General features: G+C 38.6%; 1 protein-coding gene across 1 annotated transcript in view; it reads left to right on the forward strand.

The window, feature by feature from the left end:
* The first annotated feature begins 3,534 nt into the window (after positions 1-3,534).
* The window catches only part of wdr43 (WD repeat domain 43), a 34,293-nt gene continuing 14,136 nt past the window's right edge, over positions 3,535-23,691 (forward strand). Inside the window, exons 1-4 of the mRNA XM_061895725.1 lie at positions 3,535-3,819; positions 8,915-9,049; positions 15,790-15,911; positions 17,638-17,758. Coding sequence (XP_061751709.1) covers positions 3,613-3,819; positions 8,915-9,049; positions 15,790-15,911; positions 17,638-17,758 — 585 coding nt within the window. The 5' untranslated portion in view covers positions 3,535-3,612. The remainder of the gene's footprint in view (positions 3,820-8,914; positions 9,050-15,789; positions 15,912-17,637; positions 17,759-23,691) is intronic.

Raw genomic sequence — 23,691 nt, forward strand, 5'->3', positions numbered from 1 at the left:
TTTCAATAAAAAAAGTGCTTATCAAACCAAAATCAAACATATGAATGAAATGAAAGGACATCAAAAGTCATGGCAAATTGTTACGGTCATGAAAAATTTTAGACCCGAAAACACGATTTGAAAATACACGAAAGAGAATTAAAAAAACAAACAATTAAATCATTAGATTTTTCTAGATTTTTTTTGTTACGCAAAAATAAAATTGAAAAATAAAGTATTTGTTTCTTTCAAAAAGCATTAAGTAGATCTAAAAAACGGTTAGATTTGTATCTTACATTTCATATATATTGAATGACTATATTCCTACACCGGAACCGGAAGTTGCTAGTGATTGAAACTTTTATGAGTAGATTGCACGGTATAGTACTTATTCCGCACAATTGACCACTTAATGGTAACATCCGATTAAGTTGTTTCATGTAAATCAATTCATGGAACAAATATATACTATCAGCATAATACAGTCATCACACAAGTAAATCATCAGAGTATATAACATACTATTAAAATACCATACAGCAGACTAGCCAATCGGTAAAAAAAATGTGACGTGGTTTGTCCTGCGCATATATATGTGTGTGTGTGTGTATATATATATATATATATATATATATATATATATATATATATATATATATATATATATATATATATATATATGTGTGTATGTATGTAAGTATATTTCTGTGTGGGGTTTGAATGTTCTCCCAGTGACTGTGTGGGTTCCCTCCGGGTACTCCGGCTTCCTCCCACCTCCAAAAATATGCACCTGGGGATAGGCTGATTGGCAACACTAAATTGGCCCTAGTGTGAATGTTGTCTGTCTATCCGTGTTGGCCCTGCGATGAGGTGGCGACCTGTCCAGGGTGTACGCCGCCTTCCGCCCGAATGCAGCTGAGATAGGCTCCAGCACAACTCGCGACCCCAAAAGGGACAAGCGGTAGAAAAAAATGGATGGATATATAAACTGTCGATTGTCATTTTTGTTACATGAAAAAAATCTAAATGATCTAATTCAGCGGTTCTCACCCTTATTTCAGTGATGTACCCCCTGTGAACATTTTTTTAATTCAAGTACCCCGTAATCAGAGTAAAGCATTTTTGGTTGAAAAAAAGAGATAAAGAAGTAAAATACAGCATGATGTATTCAGTTTCTGATTTATTAAATTGTATAACAGTGCAAAATATTGCTCATTTGTAGTGGTCTTTCTTTAACTATTTGGAGAAAAAGATTTAAAAATAACTAAAAACTTGTTGAAAAATAAACAAGTGATTCAATGATAAAGATTTCTACACATAGAAGTAATCATCAACTTAACGTGCCCTCTTTGGGGATTGTAATAGAGATCAATCTGGATTCATGACATTTCTTCACAAAAAAATACATTTTTAACATCAATATTTACGGAACATGTGCACAAAAAATCCAGCTGTCGACACTGAATATTGCATTGTTGCCTTTCTTTTCACAATTTATGAACTTACATTCATATTTTCTTGAAATATTATTCAATAAAAATATTTATAAAGGATTTTTGAATTGTTGCTATTTTTAGAATATTAAAAAAAAATCTCACGTACCCCTTGGCATATACCTTCAAGTACCCCCATTTGAGAACCACTGATCTAATCTAACAAAAATCTTTTGACATAAAATATAACAGTGTTTTAATTTTATCTTTGTGTTTCAAAATAAAAATGGAATAAACATATCGCCTTTTGTTTTCAATTGTCATTTATGAAAAAAAAAAAAATAATAAATGACCCAACATACAATGCCCTTTTGTGCTTTAATCCAGTGGTTCTCAACCTTTTTTCAATGATGTACCCCTTGTGAACATTTTTTTAAATTCAAGTACCTCCTAATCCAGGGGTGTCCAAAGTGCGGCCGGGGGGCAATTTGCGGCCCGCGGGTAATTTTTTAACGGCCCTAAGTACATTCTAAAAATACGATTAAAAAAATAAAAAACAGAAAAAGTGGTATAAAAGAGTAAACAGATGAAATGTGACAAGAAAATGTTGCAATGTTTACTCTAATAGCACAAAGCTGCCAGGCAGGCTGTTATTTTCTTTAAAAAAATTAAAAAAAATGAATCCAAATCAATGTCACATTAAATATTCCACTTTGAGTTTTTTGGGGGGGGAAATGTTGCATATCTTGTGTTTGCCATATAAAAAATAAAGTTTTTTTTTCTAAAGAAAGGCCTAATAAGAACAAACAAAAAACATGAACAACAATAAAAGTTATAATTGACAGATGGATCTGAAGTTGATCTCAAGACGATTGTGTTTAAAGTAATCATTAAAAAAAAGAAGTTTTTTCTAATGAGTAGGACCCTTTTGGATCCCCAATAATTTTAGTGCGATTTTTTTTGAGTGTCATTGCTAAAAAATAATAACAAATTGAAATCAATGGTGTTATGTGTTGACATTTTTAAGGCTCCAATTATTCTATAATCTCAAATATTCCGCTTTAAAATGTTATTGGGGGAAACTTTTGCATATATTGTTTTTTTTCCACTAACAAAACAGGATTTTGTTTGACAAAAAGGGCATACAAATCAAATCTTTAAAAACGTTATATTGACAGATACACCTAATGTTGATCTAGAGATTTAAACCTTGAATAACAATAATACAAAATAATGACACATTTTAGATATTTTTTAAATATCCTTTGGGGTCCCTGGGACCAAGCCTGAGTGGAGGCCTAAATGTATATTTTTACACATATATTGTATTGGTTTTTGAAATAAAAACATATCAAAATGGCCCCCGCTTGCTTTGATTTTTCAGTGTGCGGCCCTCAGTGGAAAAAGTTTGGACACCCCTGCCCTAATCAGAGCAAAGCATTTTTGGTTGAAAAAAAGAGATACAGAAGTAAAATACAGCACTATGTCATCAGTTTCTGTTTTATTAAATTGTATAACAGTGCAAAAATATTGATAATTTGTATTGGTCTTTCTTGAACTATTTGGGAAAAGAAAGATATAAAAATAACTAAAAACTTGTTGAAAATAAACAAGTGATTCAATTATAAATAAAGATTTCTACACATAGAAGTAATCATCAACTTAAAGTGCTCTCTTTAGGGATTGTAATAGTAATCCATCTGGATTCATCAACTTAATTCAAAACATTTCTTCACAAAAAAATGAAATCTTTAACATCAATATTTATGGAACACGTCCACAAAAAAATCTAGCTGTCAACACTGAATATAGTATTGTTGCATTTCTTTTCACAGTATATGAACTTACATTCATGTTCTGTTTAAGTATTATTCAATAAATATATTCATAAAGGATTTTTGAATTGTTGCTATTTTTAGAATATTAAAAAAAAAATCTCACGTACCCCTTGGCATACCTTCGAGTACCCCCAGGGGTACGCGTACCCCCATTTGAGAACCACTGCTTTAATCAACGCATCTGGGTTTCATAACGTGGTTATAAGAAGCACAGTAGTGTGTGAAAATAGCGACGGATCTGACGCTATTAGTATGTTGTCTGCTCCCAGCCAATCGGCTTTGAGGCCACAACGCGCATGTGCAGAAGCTCCAACACGTGGTCGGTGTAAACCACGCACGCAGACTCAAGCAGCGTTTCAGAAATGGCGGCCAGGGATGGCTTTTCTTCGCTGCAGCTCCCTTGCGTTTTTTCACCAAATTCACGGCAATACCTGGCAGTGTGTGCCCAGGACGGCAGACTTCGCATTTGGAACACAGACAGTAAAACACTTCACCAAGAATACGTGCCTTCAGCTCATTTGAGTGCCACTTGCACATGCATACACTGGGGACCATGCCGGACAGTGAAGGTACGTGAGGCTCCCTCCCTTCAGTTAGCTCTCAGGCTGCTGCTGCGGCCTAAGCTAGCGGGGTTACGTTGGCCTTTTACGAGGAAATATTGGCGTGTTATGAGTATACACTTGCTTAGGGACTCTTATTATAATATATAAGCGATTATATGCCTACTTTAAAAACGTTTTCTCGTGTATCAGTGATATGAACAACAGCCACGTTAGCTACTAGCTAGCTAGCTTCCACAGCTGCGCATAAAGCACATGTCAGCTCCCACATGGCTGTTAAAAACTGCGTAACCCTTTACCGTTATTGAATAACGAGATGGTACAACGCAATTAAAAATGCCGAATACTGTTCACGGTTGATACGAACTATAATATAATTTAAAGATGTTTATATAAGTTCACCCACGAACTTATGTCCATTGTGACGCTCGTCACAGGGTAGTCATCTAAAGTGCCTTAATAACTGAATATCCGGTAAAAAAAAGATCAAATTAATTAGACCTCGATTATCGACCTTCATTTTTGCATTTGTGTCGTCATATGTCGTCGATGTGCGTTACATTTGTACTGTGGTTTCGTAAAGGAAAGTTTGAGTTTGTCAACGTGTTGCAGCAAGTGTGATGTGCCTTATTCTTATATTTTAATGTGGTCACCTAATTAACATGATAAATAACTATTCTTTTTACCTGCGTTAATGGGCTATAACATGTATCAGTGACCCTCAAGTGATGTTATGCTCAAGGATACATCTGAAGTTCTTCAGAAGCAAACTGCATCTCTTAGATGAAATATATATTTAACCTTCATATTGTTTTAAGCACAATACCAATGGCGCGCAATTTGAAAAATGTGCAACCGCATTTTGCAAATTTAATGTCAAATCAAATCAAATGTTTATTGGATTCATCACTATACAGTGTACATCCACGACTAAAATACTACCAAGTGTGGATTCAGGCCGGGTGGCCTATTTCAAGTTCCAGGTAACCCTACATTATTATATTTTATGAATAGTAAACCAAGTTGTGGTAGCAGTTTAGTCTGCACCGAATTTTTCGGCGTATAAGTCGCACCGGAGTATAAGACGCACCTGCCGAAAATGCCTAAAAAAGAAGAAAAAAGACATATATACGCCGCACTGGAGTATAAGACGCATTTTGGGGGGAAATTTATTAGATAAAATTCCAACAAGAACAGACATTGAAAGGCAATTTAAAATAAATAAAGAATAGTGAACAACAGGCTGTTATATGACACATAAATAACCAACTGAGAACATGCCTGATATGTTAACATAACCTATTATGGTAAGAGTCATTCAAAAGCTTACAACATATAGAACATGCTATATATTTACCAAACAATCTTTCACTCCTGAACGCTAAATCCCATGAAATCTTCGTTTTCGGTGTTGCTTCTAAACAATTCTGCCAACTCCCAAGGAAGACAATGCGCCACTTCTTCTTCTATCGGTACGTCGCTTACGTCAGAGTCATCGTCAGGTGCAGTTCCAATTATTCCAGCCTTTCTAAATCCGGACAGGATGGTTTTGGTTGTCACTGAAGCCCATGCTTTGTCGATCCATCCGATGACATCCAGAAAATCAATCAATGTTTACTTATATAGCCCTAAATCACTAGTGTCTCAAAGGGCTGCACAAACCACCACGACATCCTCGGTAGGCCCACATAAGGGCAAGGAAAACTCACACCCAGTGGGACATCGGTGACAAAAATGACCCAGTGGGACGTCGGTGACAATGATGACTATGAGAACCTTGGAGAGGAGGAAAGCAATGGATGTCGAGCGGGTCTAACATGATACTGTGAAAGTTCAATCCACAATGGATCCAACACAGTCGCGAGAGTCCAGTCCAAAGCGGATCCAACACAGCAGCGAGAGTCCCGTTCACAGCGGAGCCAGCAGGAAACCATCCCAAGCGGAGGCGGATCAGCAGCACAGAGATGTCCCCAGCCGATACACAGGCAAGCAGTACATGGCCACCGGATCGGACCGGGCCCCCTCCACAAGGGAGAGTGGGACATAGAAGAAAAAGAAAAGAAATGGCAGATCAACTGGTCTATAAAGGGAGTCTATTTAAAGGCTAGAGTATACAAATTAGTTTTAAGGTGAGACTTAAATGCTTCTACTGAGGTGGCATCTCGAACTGTTACCGGGAGGGCATTCCAGAGTACTGGAGCCCGAACGGAAAACGCTCTATAGCCCGCAGACTTTTTTTGGGCTTTGGGAATCACTAATAAGCCGGAGTCCTTTGAACGCAGATTTCTTGCCGGGACATATGGTACAATACAATCGGCAAGATAAGATGGAGCTAGACCGATTTTATACGTAAGTAGTAAAACCTTAAAGTCACATCTTTAAGTGCACAAGAAGCCAGTGCAGCTGAGCCAGTACAGGCGTAATGTGATCAAACTTTCTTGTTCTTGTCAAAAGTCTAGCAGCCGCATTTTGTACCAACTGTAATCTTTTAATGCTAGACATGGGGAGACCCGAAAATAATACGTTACAGTAGTCGAGGCGAGACGTAACAAACGCATGGATAATGATCTCAGCGTCTTTAATGGACAGAATGGAGCGAATTTTAGCGATATTACGGAGATGAAAGAAGGCCGTTTTAGTAACGCTTTTAATGTGTGCCTCAAAGGAGAGAGTTGGGTCGAAGATAACACCCAGATTTTTTACCGTGTCGCCTTGTTTAATTGTTTGGTTGTCAAATGTTAGAGTTGTATTATTAAATAGAGTTCGGTGTCTAGCAGGACCGATAATCAGCATTTCCGTTTTTTTTGCGTTGAGTTGCAAAAAGTTAGCGGACATCCATTGTTTAATTTCATTAAGACACGCCTCCAGCTGACAACAATCCGGCGTGTTGGTCAGCTTTAGGGGCATGTAGAGTTGGGTGCCATCAGCATAACAGTGAAAGCTAATACCGTATTTGCGTATGATGTCACCTAGCGGCAGCATGTAGATGCTGAAGAGTGCAGGGCCAAGGACCGAACCCTGGGGAACTCCACACGTTACCTTAACGTAGTCCGAGGTCACATTGTTATGGGAGACGCACTGCATCCTATCAGTAAGATAAGAGTTAAACCAAGAAAGGGCTAAGTCTGACATACCAATTCGTGTTTTTATACGTTCTAATAAAATATTATGGTCGACGGTATCGAAAGCAGCGCTAAGATCGAGGAGCAGCAACATAGATGACGCATCAGAATCCATCGTTAGCAATAGATCATTAGTCATTTTTGCGAGGGCTGTCTCCGTGGAGTGATTTGCCCTGAAACCGGATTGAAAGGTTTCACATAATTGTTAGACGCTAAGTGTTCATTTAACTGCTCCGCAACAATTTTTTCGAGGATTTTTGAAATAAAGGGAAGGTGAGACACCGGTCGGTAATTTACCATGAGGTCAGGATCGAGGTTGGGTCTTTTAAGAAGAGGATGAATAACCGCTTTTTTGAATGCTAGGGGAACAGTGCCCGAGGAGAGTGATAAGTTTATAATATTTAGCACTGATGGACCTAATAATACAAAGAGCTCCTTGATCAGTTTCCCAGGTAGAGGGTCAAGTAAACATGTTGTCTGTTTTATTCCATTTACACGTTGTAACAATTCCTCTAATGTTATTTCCTCAAAACGAGAGAAACTATTTTGGAGGGCAGTATCCGCCGTATATACCATCGTATCAGTGTTAATAGAACCCCGTTGTAGCTGGGACGCATTGTCTTTAATCTCCTTTCTAATGACTTCAATTTTCATACTAAAGAATTGCATAAAGTCATCAGCTGAGTGGGTTGAGCTACTGGAAGGAGTCCCTTGTTGGGTTAGCGATGCTACCGTACTAAACAAAAATTTAGGATCGTTTTTATTACGGTGGATGAGATTTGAGTAATATTTAGCTTTAGCTAAGGTAAGCATGCGTTTATAAGTTATTAAACCATCACTCCATGCTTGATGGTGCACCTCAAGTTTAGTCGTGCGCCATTTGCGTTCCAGCTTTCTACATAATAATTTTTGAGCTCTAGTTTCTTCTGTAAACCACGGGGTGCGCTTTTTTGGAGCCTTTTTTAACTTTAGCGGTGCTATGTTATCAATGGAAAAGTTGCATGGTGCATTCTCCCGGTTGCCGTGAAGCTGTGCTCTCCTTCCATCATCCACTGTTCCCACAGGCTGCGCAGGACTGCCTTAAACCTCCTATTTACGGAGATGTCAAGTGGCTGGAGTATTTTGGTTAAGCCTCCGGGGATGATCGCAGGTATGGAGTTTACTCCAAACTTTCTTTCTGCTGCTCGATTGCCGTTTCCTGCTGCGTATTTCACTACTTCCAGCTTGTAACCTGCAGTATATGCTTTCCTTTTCGGTGCCATTTTTGTTCAGCCCTTTGTTTTCATAAGTTACTGCCAATGTACCGTAGCAGGTAGCGTCTTCTTTCCCACAATGCACTTCTGCCATGACCCGCCTCCGCCGAATTTTCCTTGGTTGACGTGTGTGTGACGATTGCTGACATCCGGCTAATCTCATACGTGAATGAGATAAATAATATTTTATATTTTACGGAAATATGTTAATTTCACACGTAAGTCGCTCCGTAGTATACGTCGCACCCCCGGCCAAACTATGGAAAAACCGGTGACTTTTATTCCGAAAAATACGGTAGTTCTGTCATGGATGTATGTACACTGTATAGTGATGAATCCAATAAACATTTGATTTGATTTGATTTGACATTAAATTTGCAAAATGTGGTTGCGCATTTTGCAGATTGCGCGCCAATGGTATTGTGCTTACAACAACATGCTTGGGTTGTTTCTGTGTGGAGTTTGCATCTTTTCCGCTAATTTGAGTGTGAATGTTGACCCTGCGATGAGGTGGAGACTTGTCCAGGATATACTCCGCTTTCCGCCCGAATGCAGCTGAGATAGGCTCCAGCACCCTCCACGACCCCAAAAGGGACAAGCGGGAGAAAATGGATGGATGCATTGAACATACTGTGTACTAGTGATTTAGGGCTATATAAGTAAACATTGATTGATTGATTGATATCTTTTAATATACATTGAATATGAAATGTAGAATGTTTTTTTCAGGAGGGACCTCAGAGGAAGAAGAGGAAATCAGAGGTGGGGCAGATGGAGGAGAAGGCAGACCTGTTGGCGATGGGCACGGCAGCAGGATCAGTGCTCATTTACAGTACAGCTAAGGGAGCGCTGCAGTGTACCCTGGTGAGCGTGTGTGGTCCTAATTTGTACTATTTAGGTTGTAATGATTTATTTGCATGTATGCCATCGTCATCGTTTTGTTTTTTACCTCCATTGTAGTGCTGGATGGTAAAACAAAATGCATCGTAATACGACAAACTTATGGGGTCTTGGAAAGTTTAATAAAGGTCTTAGATATGATTTTGAAAGGTCTTAAAAATCAATTGACATTACTTTTATTTTAAACATGCATGAACCTCAGTTTTTTGAGAACGCTATAACATAACTACACAGCGGAACTAACTGAATTTATCGAACAGCACCAGCTATTGCTGTGCGCGTGCAACTGTGTGTTGACAGCTTATTTAGCATAGCAGCGGAGAAAACTTAACAAAATACCACAGCAAAGCCAAATTTCTTGCATAAGATGGGTAAATAAAAGTTCAATGATTTGTGTCTCCTGAACGGTCAATGCATGGTTGAACCCGGTAGAGGGAAACTATTAAAGTGTTGCTTTATTAGTTTCTTTGGAGTCTGCCAACTCCAAAGGTATGCGCTGCTTCCTCTTGTCGTTTTCTGTTGCATATTTCACTATATCCAGCTTGTAATCTGCAGTACATAATTTCCTTTTCGGTCCATTTTTTGTTCAGCCCTTCTCAGTTTTCATAAGTTACCGCCAACGATGAAATGATCCATTTTAATAGCTACGACAATATCATATAGCAGTTAGCATTCCATGACCCACAATGCACTTCTGCCATGACCCTCCCTCACCGAATTCTTATTGGTTGACGTGTATGTGATGATTGCTGACGTGTGTGATGATTGCTGACATTTTCTTGGTCTCATCTGCGAATGAGAGAAATAATATTATTTGATATTGTGTAATCTGCAGTACATGATTTCCTTTTCGGTGCCATTTTTCTTCAGCCCTTTTTATTTTTTATAAGTTACCGCCAACGATGTAATGATCCATTTTAATAACCACGACAGTAGGATATAGCAGTTAGCATTCCATAACCCACAATGCACTTCTGCCATGACCTCCCCCCCTGAATTTCCTTTGGTTGACGTGTATGTGACGATTGCTGACGTGTATGTGACGATTGCTGACATTTTCTTCATCTCTTCCGCGAATGAGATAAATAATATTATTTGGTATTTCACGGTAATGTATTAATAATTTCACCAAAGTTCGCCCAGAGTATATGTCGCACCCCCGGCCAAACTATGAAAAAAACTGCGACATGTAGTCGGAAAAATACGATATATATGTAATGGGGCAACTGTCACATTCATAATAAAGTGTAATATTTATATATATACTTTTTGGGTCATTTAAAGCATTTTGCGGCGCATTAATTTCACAAACCCTTCACAACTTTCAGATTTTCCTTCAACATCCCTGATTACTACTAACTACAGACATGCGAGCAGACAATGATAATTAAACATCACTTACTGTGTGAACAATGTCTGCTGTCATTGGGATGTCAACTGCTAAGATGTCGATATATTACAGCTTAGATGAATGACTAATTATCCTCAGAGGTTTACAGTGCAACAAAATTACTGGAAAATGCGCCCAAAAATTAGCCATCCAAATTTTGTCGATTTGTATACCATCTTTGAAATTTTTTTACACCATAACCAAAGGGACAAGTGATTGATGCGGAGGTGTCAAGATGACTTTGTGCGCATTCATCCCCCTGTGCCATGCAACACGCCCCCAAACTCTCACTCCTTCAACATGAAAGGAACAAGGTATTAGAACTGGACGATTATGGCAAAAATAATAATAATGACTAGTTTTATTGATATTGTATTATGATTAATCACAGAATTATTCATTCGAAAACGTGAGTATTTTACCACCAAAACTCAACTTTAAATAGTTAAAGCAACCTGGATATAACTGAGTAATGAATAAACCACATGTAAAATAATAGCAATAATACTTATGTAATGTCAATAGCAATATACAACAACAAAATTCTGTTTTTCCTTTATTTCATTTTTGTTTTACCTTTTACACATATTTTACCACCGTGGTGTGTGCTTAATGTGTAAAATAAAATTTAAAACATTTTTTGTCAATTAAAGGTGCCATATGTGGTAATGTGGCCAGAAATGGTACTGCAGTCACGGTCGAAATTTTTAAGTTCCCTCCCACTCTCCATGTGAGAAGTTGACAGATACAACTCCGAATCCTACTCCAAGGAACTTCAAATGGCTATCGACAAGTCCTACCCTGTAGGTTTATGCTTCTTGCAAGATGTTTTACTAAGTAATTATGCCACATTTTAGTGATGTCGATTGGCCAAATGTATTTGTAAAGTTACACATGAATATTTTCGTCGGGAGTCGGGATTGTAGCTGAGATAGGCGCCAGCGTCCCCCCGACCCCGAAAGGGAATAAGCGGTAGAAAATGGATGGATGGATGGATCCTGCTAAAATGTCTATTTTGACCACACAGACCACCATTGAAATAATTATATGTTATATAATATAATATATATCGAATTGGCGATATATGGCAAGCCAAGGCCATCAGTAAAATTACCGCCAAATTTCGTTCAGCATAACGCCATGTTGCATCAAACCTGACAACTGCATTCTCTTCCATGTACGCACATCACCATCTTTCAGTGCAGAGTGCAATTCTATGAGCCAATCCACGTTTTACATAAATCATATAGCCTACTACCATGTCCATACACAAAGTAGAAAATCATTTCATGTAATGCATTACATTGTGCCAAGCCAATACCACCCCATATGTGTTTAATGCACATACAGTACCAGAAACTCCAATTGGCCATGCTAATGTTAGGAGACATTTCCTCAGCTTATCAGCATATTGAACGAAATAGGCACTGACACTACCCATATCCACATAGGTATTATTGTCTAAAATATACTTTTCCCTGTCAGTTGGCGTCGACATACAGGCTAATAGGCATATATTTCCCCAGTTAGCCTGTACGTCGACGTCATTGACCGGGCTATCATGCTCAGCTACACTAGTGTGATGGTGCTTCACTTGTAAGCATTTGTTGCACGAACATACTAACTTTGTTAGACAAAATCATAGACTGTATTGGACAATATAGCTTACATAAGAATTGTCCATTTCCATTTATTACAAGTAATAGGAAAATGTAAATACCTGACTTACCTATCAAGGAGGAAATATAGCGAGTTTGGCATCAGATGAAAATATCTTCTCTGACTTTAATCGTCTCCATCTTTCAAAGGCATGCCTGATTCAAATCCTCGTTTTGTTCCTGAATTTGTCATTAATAAGTTGAGAATCGTAACGACACCTTTTAGATATACTAAGGTCTGATACGTTAATTAACTTTACCAGTGGCAGTAGCTTGGCTAAGAGGGCGGTGCGTAACTGGCAACCTGGATGCAACAAACTCACAGACTTTCTAATTGGTCAAACGATGGAGGGTGTGGCATCGAAGTGCATCATGCTTGTGCAAGGTAGTTTTTTGAAACCTTTATTTTGTTAGCGCAGTCAGACCGGATGTGGCGCACCATGTTATTGTGAAGGGAATGTGTGTTGTGCTGCTTTTTTCAGCTTGACGAGTAAAGAGGCAACTCTTGAGGCTGTTAAAAGAAAGCGAGCGTTTCGAGTTGCAACCACTGTTTGTAAACTGAGGTTACATTGATAGTGTTGTTCACAACACAAGAAGATGCGATGTGTTGTGAGTGTATGGATTGTTTTCGCTAGCTTTAGCATTGTAGTTGAATAGCTGTTTCAAGTGACCATGTCGACATTTTTTGGTTTAGCATGGGGAAAAGTACGTCAGAGATGAATGAGAGGTATCAAACAATATTTTCCCAAACAATAGTTTCTTGGAACATTGACATTTCACTCACATGTATGACAATTTCCATGATATTCTGCGTTTAACAGCAGACTCTGTTTTATTGGCCAAATTTGTGACTCCGTCCTCTGTTATATTAATGCGGAAATCAAATATGCCCTATTGTTTTTACTTGAGTTCATTATTGATTATTGAATGGACACACTAGCGATGTGTCAATTATTTGGCAATAATGGTAACATTCCTAACTTCTAGTGGCCGTCCTCTTTTTTTTCTTTTTTTTTCTACATAATCACACCTCGGTGCGGCGTCTTCAGTAATGCGGACGTTGTACCGATCCGTTGTGGTGAAGAAGGAACTGAGCCGGAAGGCAAAGCTCTCATTTTACCGGTCGATCTACGTTCCCATCCTCACCTATGGTCATGAGCTTTGGGTCATGACCGAAAGGATAAGATCACCGGTACAAGCTGGCGAAAAAATGGATGGATGGATCACACCTCATCTCTTTTGCCGTCACAAGATCCGAAAGTTGCATGCACTTTGCGTGGCCCATTCATCGTTTTTTGTCGATTGTTTTCAAAATAGTGAGAAACCCTAATCAAATTTAAAATTTGATTAATTGTCCATTAGTTGAAGGAACTGGTCAGTCAGATATTTTTTTACCACCTTTAAAACTTGACACAAACTGCACTGCACCCTTTTGACTTTGAGGTTTGGAGGAGAAATTTGATAACAAATCAGTGATTGAAGTGACAAACTTGCCATCCCAAACAATACCTTGCTTGTTGACACAAACATAGGGAAACGCATTTAATCTATTTCAGGAATGTCAGGGTGTGAACATTTCTTATTACGATTAGTGACCAAAATTATCACAGTTATCAATATTATCGCGGTATTTTTAAATGTGATCAAAATTTTCTAAAAGTACTTCAACTGAAATCTTTTAACCAAGTTTTATTTAAAAACACAAACACATTCAAAGTGATGTACTTAGTCAAATAAATATTATTGTAGATAAAAACACTGTTTCATGAACCTCAAGTAGAAATTGAATGTGCATATGAAAGCAACACAATCCTTATAAACAAAGTAAGTCTGGGCGGGTGGTGGTTAGCTCGAAACTATCAGCTAACCTGTCTCCATCCTCAAACAACAGTGGGAGAGTGGCCGTGCGCAACCCGAGGGTCTCTGGTTCAATCCCCACCTAGTACCAATCTCTTCACGTCCGTTGTGTCCTGAGCAAGACACTTCACCCTTGCTCCTGATGGGTGCTGGTTAGCGCCTTGCATGGCAGCTCCCTCCGTCAGTGTGTGAATGTGTGTGTGAATGGGTAAATGTGGAAGTAGTGTCAAAGCGCTTTGAGTACCTTAAGGTAGAAAAGCGCTTTACAAGTACAACCAATTTATCATGCTAGAGTATGATGAATCTGTTATTCTTTTTAATAACAGTTTTTCTGAAGCTAACCGATAATAAATAAAGTACTTCTTACCATTAATGCAACTTCTTGAACAGATGCGGTAGAAAACGGATGAAAGGATTAAAATGCATGAGAATGTTTTATATTTTGAACGTTATTTTGAATACTGATTACCAGCGGAATTATTCATTACTTATCGTGTTAAGCAATGTCAGCTAAGACTTATCTGAGACCCAGATGTAGTCGATCAAAAGAGCCACAGGTTCCCTACCCCTGGTCTAGTTATTCAGAATATTTTCTTGATCCTAACATTTAACACCAAAGACACTATAATGCCATCTGTGTCGAATTAAGCACTTTGCTTCCCTGCACAACAACTAAGCTTTTAATTTCAGCTGTGAAAATTGACAATCAAAATATGGTGTATTGGACTAACGATCACAATATTTATTACCAGGACTTATCATGACTTTAGTTTATTTGCACAATCTGGTCTGTCGTTATATTTAGGCGTAGCAACCACAAAAGATCAAACTAATTCGATCTCTTGTCCTTTTCTTACGTTTAATTCTGCTATCAAATACTACTGATACAGTAAACTCAATTGCATTGCACAAAGTTTCTCATAGAAAATCAAACGTTCAAACAAACATTCCACAAAGTGATCGCTGCAGACACAAGCATGGTTACATCATATTCCACACGATGATTAAAGTAACATTTTTAAGAGCCGTTTCCTTCAACGCATTTTGTTTTTTCTCCCATGACTTTATTACCATTATGAACAACTTGTTTTGTACTCTATGAACGTTCTTTCCTATTTCTTTATTTGAATGACTGGAGCACCCAAGAACAGAACAGCTATATGGCCATTTTCAGCTCAAAATCTACACTCACCTCTTTTAATGCTATGCTCAAGCTGCTTGGCCGTCGTGTGAATTAAGCCTCTGAGGAGAAAAACGTATATCATGTCATATGCAACCCTCTTATAGAAAGTGTCCTCTTTTTCTTCTTCAAAGGGTGCCCACATGCCTGAATGAGGTCACAACACCAATAGTATATTACCCCTGAGTGGGCGTTGCTACAGGATAGAGTTGCCAAATGGGAAACGTTTTCTGAGTTCTTTGCATGCATATTATAGAATTTTACATTACTCCTCAATGATAGTAATGTTAGTAAATTATCTACAAAAAATTATGTAGTATAAGTGTCAAAAAGACACTTGAGAATAAATATCAAGTTAAAATCTAGCGTAGAAATGCACCTGGTGGCAGAAATGTAGTCTTGATTTTCAAAATGTTCTATCGGGGTTGCGTTGCAGCACCTCAGGTTGAGAGGAAATTGACTTTTTTTTTCGTTTGTTTTCCTGTTAATTTTCCTCAACTGGTGCTCATATCCCTGAAAATCAAGCAATGCATTACTCTTCAGTTGTTCTTGCACACTTTTAACACTTAGTTTCCTTGTTGTTCTTCACTAAACTTCGTTTCTCCATTCTTTCTTTCAGGATGGAGGCCATAGTGGAGGAGTGAATTGTGTCCATTGGCACCCTGAAGACAGTTTATTGTATAGTGGCTCAGATGATACAAATATTGTGGAGTGGGACCTGCAGACAGGCAAGACACGGAGGTCAGTGTTTAAACAAAAAAGAGTGATTGGTATTCTGCCAATATTTTAACAAAACGGCAAGCCTTTAACAGTGTATTCAAATACATTTATACATACTGTTCTCTTTGGCACAAACGGTATTAAAGAACAATGCAAGTCTTAGCAAAATATGCATTTCTTTCTCATGACATTATTAAAACGTTTATCTTCTAAGAGTGGAAGTTGATAACGAAAAAAAGTCACTCATGTTTTCTTGTAGTTAATTTGTAATGTATCAGTCAAATTATTTGCTTTATTTCAAAAAGCACATACCTTTCTTCCTAGTATGGAAGAAAAGTATATAAAAACATTTTTGTGCCATATTTAGGCGTGTTAAGTGTCCGCAAAATGCGGAAATCAGCTTTTTTAATAACCAATTTTTGCGTCAAAATATCACTTCTGGGATTTTTTTATATTAAAATATCAATATAAAAGGTAGGAGGCCACGGGGAAGACCCAGGACACGTTGGGAAGACTATGTCTCCCGGCTGGCCTGGGAACGCCTCGGGATCCCCCGGGAAGAGCTGGACGAAGTGGCTGGAGATAGGGAAGTCTGGGCTTCCCTGCTTAGGCTGCTGCCCCCGCGACCCGATAGGGAAGTCTGGGCTTCCCTGCTTAGGCTGCTGCCCCCGCGACCCGACCTCGGATAAGCGGAAGATGATGGATGGATGGATGGATGAAATATCATTATAAATACGATATAAGCAAAATTTGTTGAATGCTGGCCTCAGCCCAGGTACTCGCTGGCTTTTTGACGGGGGGGACAATCAGGAGCACCGAAACAATCTAGCTACTTAGCTTATTGTCACTTGTTCGCTCTTCGAACCACAATGTTTACAGCTGTCCACTTAGGTGCTAATCATAGTTTGCGACTTGAACACTTAGCTCTGAAACTGTTGTATTACTAGAGTATTACCGTATTTTTCGGACTATAAGTCGCAGTCTTCTCCACAGTCCAGTGGGGGGTGAGACCCGGCCAAACCAAAAAAAAAAAAAAAGTTTTTATTTTTTATTTATAGTTTGGCCAAATCTCACCCCCGGCCAAACTACAAAAAAAAAACGCGACTTATAGTCGGAAAAATACGGTAGTAGCCAGCGAGAAGGAATATTTTTGACATGACAGATTCTAAACAGAGGTCACAACACTGGAAGTATATTACCCAAGAGGGCATGGTTACAGGATAGAGATGCAAATTGGAAAAGTTTTTTGACTTTTTTGCATGCATGTTATATAATTTTACAGTACATTTTCAATGATAATACTGGCAGTAAATGATCTGCAAAAAATTCTGTGGTACCATACATGGGACATCCATCCATTTTCTACCTCTTGTCCCTTTTGGGGTCTCGGGGGGGTTATATGGGACATATAAGTGTCAAAAGGACAGCCAAAAGAGGTTGGTAGATGAGAATAACTGTAAAGGTAAAATATAGTGTATAAATGCACCCAAAAAGAAAACTAGTCTTGCTTTTCTACCTTTCCTTTCGGGGTTTGCGTGGCAGCATTTTGTGCTGATAGAAATGTTCTCTTCATGTATGCTTTTTGGCAGTTGGTATACATTATTTGTAAGTTTAGCCGAATTTTAGAACTGTTTGCATTATTTGCAATAAATAAGTTACTGACGTAAATAATCGATTTTACAATCGCCCATGTCTGATTTTGCGTGCATGTAAAAATGGATTTCCCCCACCTCTACCTTCTACACAGTAAATGGAAAGCAGACCGTGCTGCAGTGACCAGTTTGTGTGTGAGTCCAGATGGTAAATTACTGCTTTCAGCCGGACAGACCATCAAGATGTGGGACTTGGACACCAAGGAGGTTTACAGAGTGAGTGTCTTCGCTATAACATTTGTGAATGTGACTGGCGTCAATTAAAATATCGAAGAAACATTTTTGATTGTTACGCCAAATTAGGAATAATGCTGATTGGGGAATATAGACATGTGATTAGGGCTGGGCGATATACCGATATATACAATATATCGCGGGTTTGTCTCTGTGCGATATAGAAAATGTCTATATCGTAATATTTGAGTATACGTTCTCACACAGTTGCTTTTAGCTGCGGGCGTACACTTCAGGCTCTTCTCACTCTTTCCTGTCTTTCCTTCTCCACAGACAAGCAGGCGCACATTCTTTTATACGTCACATACTGTCGCGTCATATGTGTTTGCCCTCGCAGAGCAGAGAGGTAGCATACTGGGCTACGTTAGCTGCTAACGTAGCCGTACGAGAGAAAGATGGTGCGGATCTGGTAACAAATGAAGGTATACTTAATTCCCATTAAAAACAGCAGGGTTTCCATCGTCTGGCGATGGTTCGGCTTCAAGTGGGAATATCCCGAACAGACAACCGTAATTTGTCAAGTGTGGGGGTAAAAAGCGTTGCTATAAAAAGTAACATTACTGCTAATATGCAGCATCATTTGAAAAGTCACTCGCTAGAGAATGAGAATTTCATAACCTTAGTAACATACCACATAGTGATGGACGAATACTATTTGATTTCCTATCATGCAGCTCATTTTTATTTGACACTTAAAATTTCTCTGACAGTCATGCACTTTATGTTTTGGAAATGACTTGAATGTTTGTGCCATTGCTTAATAACTTTAATAAATACACTTTTGGTCAATTGACTTAGGTGTGATTTCCCTCTCTGCATGAAAGTTTAAAAGTAGCATATATGAATGCAGTATGAAGAAGGTTCTAATGTATACACATATAATCATCATACTGCTGTGATTATATGCATAAAGTGTTCATTCAAGGCTAAGGCAAAATATCGTATATCGCGATATGGCCTAAAAATATCGCAATATTAAAAAAAGGCAATATCGCCCAGCCCTACATGTGATTGAGAAGTAGAAGGAAAAACAAAACTTTTAATGCATTTATCCACTGTTTTCCACTTGACCGGAATAGTGTTTAGAATTGTCTTATCTTAATGTCGGAATGCTCCGTTCTGTTCAAGGTAGGGCTGGGCGATATAAAAGATACATCGCTGGGTTTTCTCTGTGCGATATAGAAAATGACTGTATCCGGATATTCGAGTATACGTTCACGCAGTTGCTTTTAGCTGCGTGCATTACACTACAGGCTCTTCCCACTCCTTTTGTCACATACTGTCATGTCATACGTCACATACGTATACGCCCTCGCGCAGCAAAGAGGTAGCAGATTGGTTATCGTGATGCTAGCGAAGCCGTGCGAGTGGTAATACAAGAGAAAGAAGGTGCTAATGAAGGAAAAATTAATTGGCGGTGGTTCGGCTTCAAGCGAGAAGATGCCAAATAGACAACTTTAATATGTCAAGTGTGGGGCACAAGCGTTGCTACCAAAAGTAGCATTACTGCTTATATGTAGCATCATTTGAAAAGTCAACTGCTAATAACTTAAATAAATACAGTTTTGGTCAATTTACTTAGTTGTGATTTCCTTCTCTGCATGAAAGTTCAAAATGAGCATATAGTAATGCAGTATGAAGAAGAATGTTTTAATGTAGACACATAGAATCATCGTACTGCTGTGATTATATGTATCAATTGTTAATTCAAGGCTAAGGCAACATATCGAGATATGAAAAAAAGGCCATATCGCCCAGCCCTAGTTCAAGGTAACAATCCACCCTGTTGTTTCTTCTCTTATTTTGTGGATACACAATCGACATGGAATTGACATTGAGGTTTTATTTACTGAAATATCATAACTTGGGCTGGGCGGTATACTGGTATTACGAGTTATACTGGTATATTTTTTAAATAATATGTAATTGAGACAATACCGCCAAACCGATATGAAATATCTCTTGACACTGCCTATGATAGTTACTCGCACTTCAAGAAATGTCTTCACTTTCACATTCAGAGCACTAGGCAGAAATAACCTTGCGTCAACACTATCTGCGGGCCTTCGCAATGCTTTTTGATTGTGTGAAAGCAATTGCATAGATAAGATTGTATTAACAGTCGGACTCCCTTGATCCATACCAGATCAGACCGTTAACGATACGCTTCATGTTATGTGGTACGTTACTTTTGCTACTGTTTTAGATAGATTGATTGTACTTTTGATTCTTTCCTTTATGTCAACAAGACAGCGTCAGACACACACTAAATGAAACGGGGCTAACTTCTATTTGTTAAATGTTGGGAAATGCTTGTCCGGTGTTGTCTTTCAAATTAAAACCCCATGTCAATCATTCTTTATTCTTTGTTTGTTTTTGTTTTTGTTTTTTTTGCTCTGATTTTTAACATGTAAAGAACTTTGGTTCAATTAAAAAATTGTCTTACATGTGCTTTATAAATAAAGTTGGCTTTGCCAGAACACCTGTCATATGGCATCATTGTTTTGTGTTAATGTTGAGGTTGCAAAGGGAGATTTTGAGGACAGAAAATTTTGTTTTGTAAGCACAGACATATTTTGAAAATAAATTAAACTTGAGCAAAAAATAAAAATGTTGGAAAAAAGTAAAAATATATTTTGTGCACAATAAGTGTTTGTTTGCTATTAGCCACATTAACACAATAACTGCTGTCTGCAGTCAGACCGATGCGCTCGTTTGTGGCGCCTCCCCTCTTCCGCTCGCTCTATCTGCTGTGCGCCCTGCCAAGTTTGGACATGCTGTTATATTTGTGTCAAAAAGGCAACCAATCAGAGAACTGGACAAATATGTTCTCAGGCCTCAAATTTTTTTACTTTTTAAGGTCAAGGGAAGTGTTTCCTTAAAGGAGGGCTCATATTTTAGGTCATCAAGGCAAGTTGGATGTGCACCAAGGCAAACATAATTTTCTAGAATTTGTCGGGTTTAGATCATCAGTTGTGTTGTGAATGAGAAAGTGTGTTAGGGCTGGGCGAAATGGCCTTTTTTTAATATCCCGATATTTTTAAGCCATATTTCGAGACACGATATATATCTCGATATTTTGTCTTAGCCTTGAATCAACACTTGATACATATAATCACAACAGTATGATGATTCTATGTGTCTACATTAAAACATTCTTGTTCATACTAGGGCTGGGCGATATGGCCTTTTTTAATATCTCGGTATTTATAGGCCATATCACGATATACAGTGCCCTCCATAATTATTGGCACCCCTGGTTGAGATGTGTTAAAAGCCTTAAAATAAATTCAGTGTTTATTGCAGAAGAATACTGTCACACTGAAAATTGTAGGAAAATGTAGCCTTCAACTCAAATGAATTGTAAGAAAATAAAAAAATCCCTGACTAAAAAATAATTATTTTTCATTAAATCACCTGTTCCACAATTATTGGCACCCTTAACAATTCCCAGGAAATAAATATAATTGAAGCATTTCTGTCATTTCTACAGTAGTTTACAAAGTTTACCAGAGTACGTAGGAACATTTAATTAGTAATTCATCACTTCCTGTTTCCCTGGGGTATAAATATGACGTGACACCGAGGCCATTTCTCTTATCCACTCTTAAACATGGGAAAGACAAAGGAACACAGCATACAAGTGAGGCAGATGTGCGTCGACCTTCACAGGTCAGGCAGAGGCTACAAGAAGATTGCCACTCAACTGCAGCTGCCCATATCCACTGTGAGAGGAATAATTAAGAAGTTCAAAACAACTAGAACAGTGGTAAATAAGCCTGGACGAGGACCCAAGTTTATTTTGCCACCACGCACAGTGAGGAGGATGGTAAGAGAAATCAAAAGATCTCCAAAGCTCACTGTTACAGAATTACAACAAATGGTAGCATCCTGGGGTCACAAAGTCTCCAAATCAACCATCAGGCGCTGTCTACACGCCAACAAGCTGTTTGGGAGGCATGCACGGAGAAAACCTTTCCTCACTCACAATCATAAACGCAAGCGTCTGGAGTTCGCCAAACGGTATTGGGGCTTCAACTGGGACCGTGTGCTTTGGTCAGATGAGACCAAGATTGAGCTTTTTGGCAACAAACACTCTAAGTGGGTCTGGCGTACCACGAAAGATGCGCATGCTGAAAAGCACCTCATACCCACTGTGAAGTATGGGGGTGGGTCAGTGATGCTGTGGGGCTGTTTCACTTCCAAAGGCCCTGGGAACCTTGTTAGGGTGCATGGCATCATGAATGCTTTGAAATACCAGGACATTTTAAATCAAAATCTGTTGCCCTCTGCCCGAAAGCTGAAGCTGGGTCGTCACTGGGTCTTTCAGCAAGACAATGACCCTAAACATATGGCCAAATCTACACAGAAATGGTTCACCAGACACAAAATCAAGCTCCTCCCATGGCCATCTCAGTCCCCTGACCTCAACCCCATTGAGAACCTGTGGGGTGAGCTGAAAAGGAGAGTACAGAGGAGAGGACCCAGGTCTCTGGATGATTTAGAGAGATTCTGCAAAGAGGAATGGCTGAAAATCCCTCTTTCTGTCTTTGCCCATCTTGTGAAACATTATAGGAGAAGATTAGGTGCTGTTTTGTTGGCAAAAGGGGGTTGTACAAAATATTAACACCAGGGGTGCTAATAATTGTGACACACATTATTTGATGTCAAATAATTATTTCTTTATGTGGGATTTTTTCCCCACTGAATAAATGCACTTGTATTGAAGGTTGGATTTTTCTCTTTTTTTCCATTAAGGTCCCATATTATTTAGAAAAAAAATAAAATAATTGGAAGCTAAAAAACACATCTCAACCAGGGGTGCCAATAATTATGGAGGGCACTGTATCTCGGTATTTTGCCGCAGCCTTGAATTAACACTTGATACATATAATCACAGCAGTATGGTGATTCTATTCATTAAAACATTCTTGTTCATACTGCATTAATATATGCTCATTTTAAGCTTTAATGCAGAGAAGGAAATCACAACTAAATCAATTGACCAAAACTGTATTTATTGAACCGTTAACAGGTGACTTTTCAAACGATGCTACATATTAGCAGTAATGCTACTTTTGGTAGCAACGCTTGTGCCCCACACTTGACATATTAAAGTTGTCTATTCAACATCTTCCCGCTTGAAGCCGAACCACCACCAGACAATGGACACCCTGCTGTTTTTCTTGGGAATTAATTCTTCCTTCATTTGTTAGCAGATTCGCACCTTCTTTCTCTCGTATTACCATTTGCACGGCTTCGATAGCATCACAGCTAACGTTACCCAGTCTGCTACCTCTCTGCTCCGCGAGGGCGTATACATATGTGACGTATCACGTGACCGTATGTGTCGTATGTAAGAAGGTGCGCTTACTGTCTGTGAGAAAGAGACACAAGAAGGAGTGGGAAGAGCCTGTAGTGTAATGCCCGCAGTTAAAAGCAACTGCTTGAGGACGTATACTCGAATATCAAGATATTCGTTTTCTATATAGCACAGAGACAAACCCGCGATACATTGCATATATCGATGCATATATCGATACATCACCCAGCCCTAAGGTGTGTCCAGACCTTGTGGGTGTGGGTGGGTGGGTATATGTATATATGTGTATGTATATATTTGTATGTGTATGTATTAAAGGTGTAACGGTCCACAAAAATTTCGGTTCGGCACGTACCTCGGTTTAGAGGTCACGGTTTGGGTAATTTTCGGTATGATAAGAAAACAACAAAATATAATTTTTTTGTTTATTTATTTACCAAATTTTTAAACAATGGCATAACATACATATAAACACAGGGTCCATTGCCAGGGTTAATGTGGTCAACATATATAAAATAAAAACTAAATAAGATAAAGCTCAGAATGGTTTCCTAACAAAACCTTTCTATGTACAAAGTGCTTTTTTTGATTG

This window comes from Nerophis ophidion, linkage group LG03 (assembly GCF_033978795.1).
Source record: "Nerophis ophidion isolate RoL-2023_Sa linkage group LG03, RoL_Noph_v1.0, whole genome shotgun sequence".
Classification (NCBI taxonomy): Eukaryota; Metazoa; Chordata; class Actinopteri; order Syngnathiformes; family Syngnathidae; genus Nerophis; species Nerophis ophidion.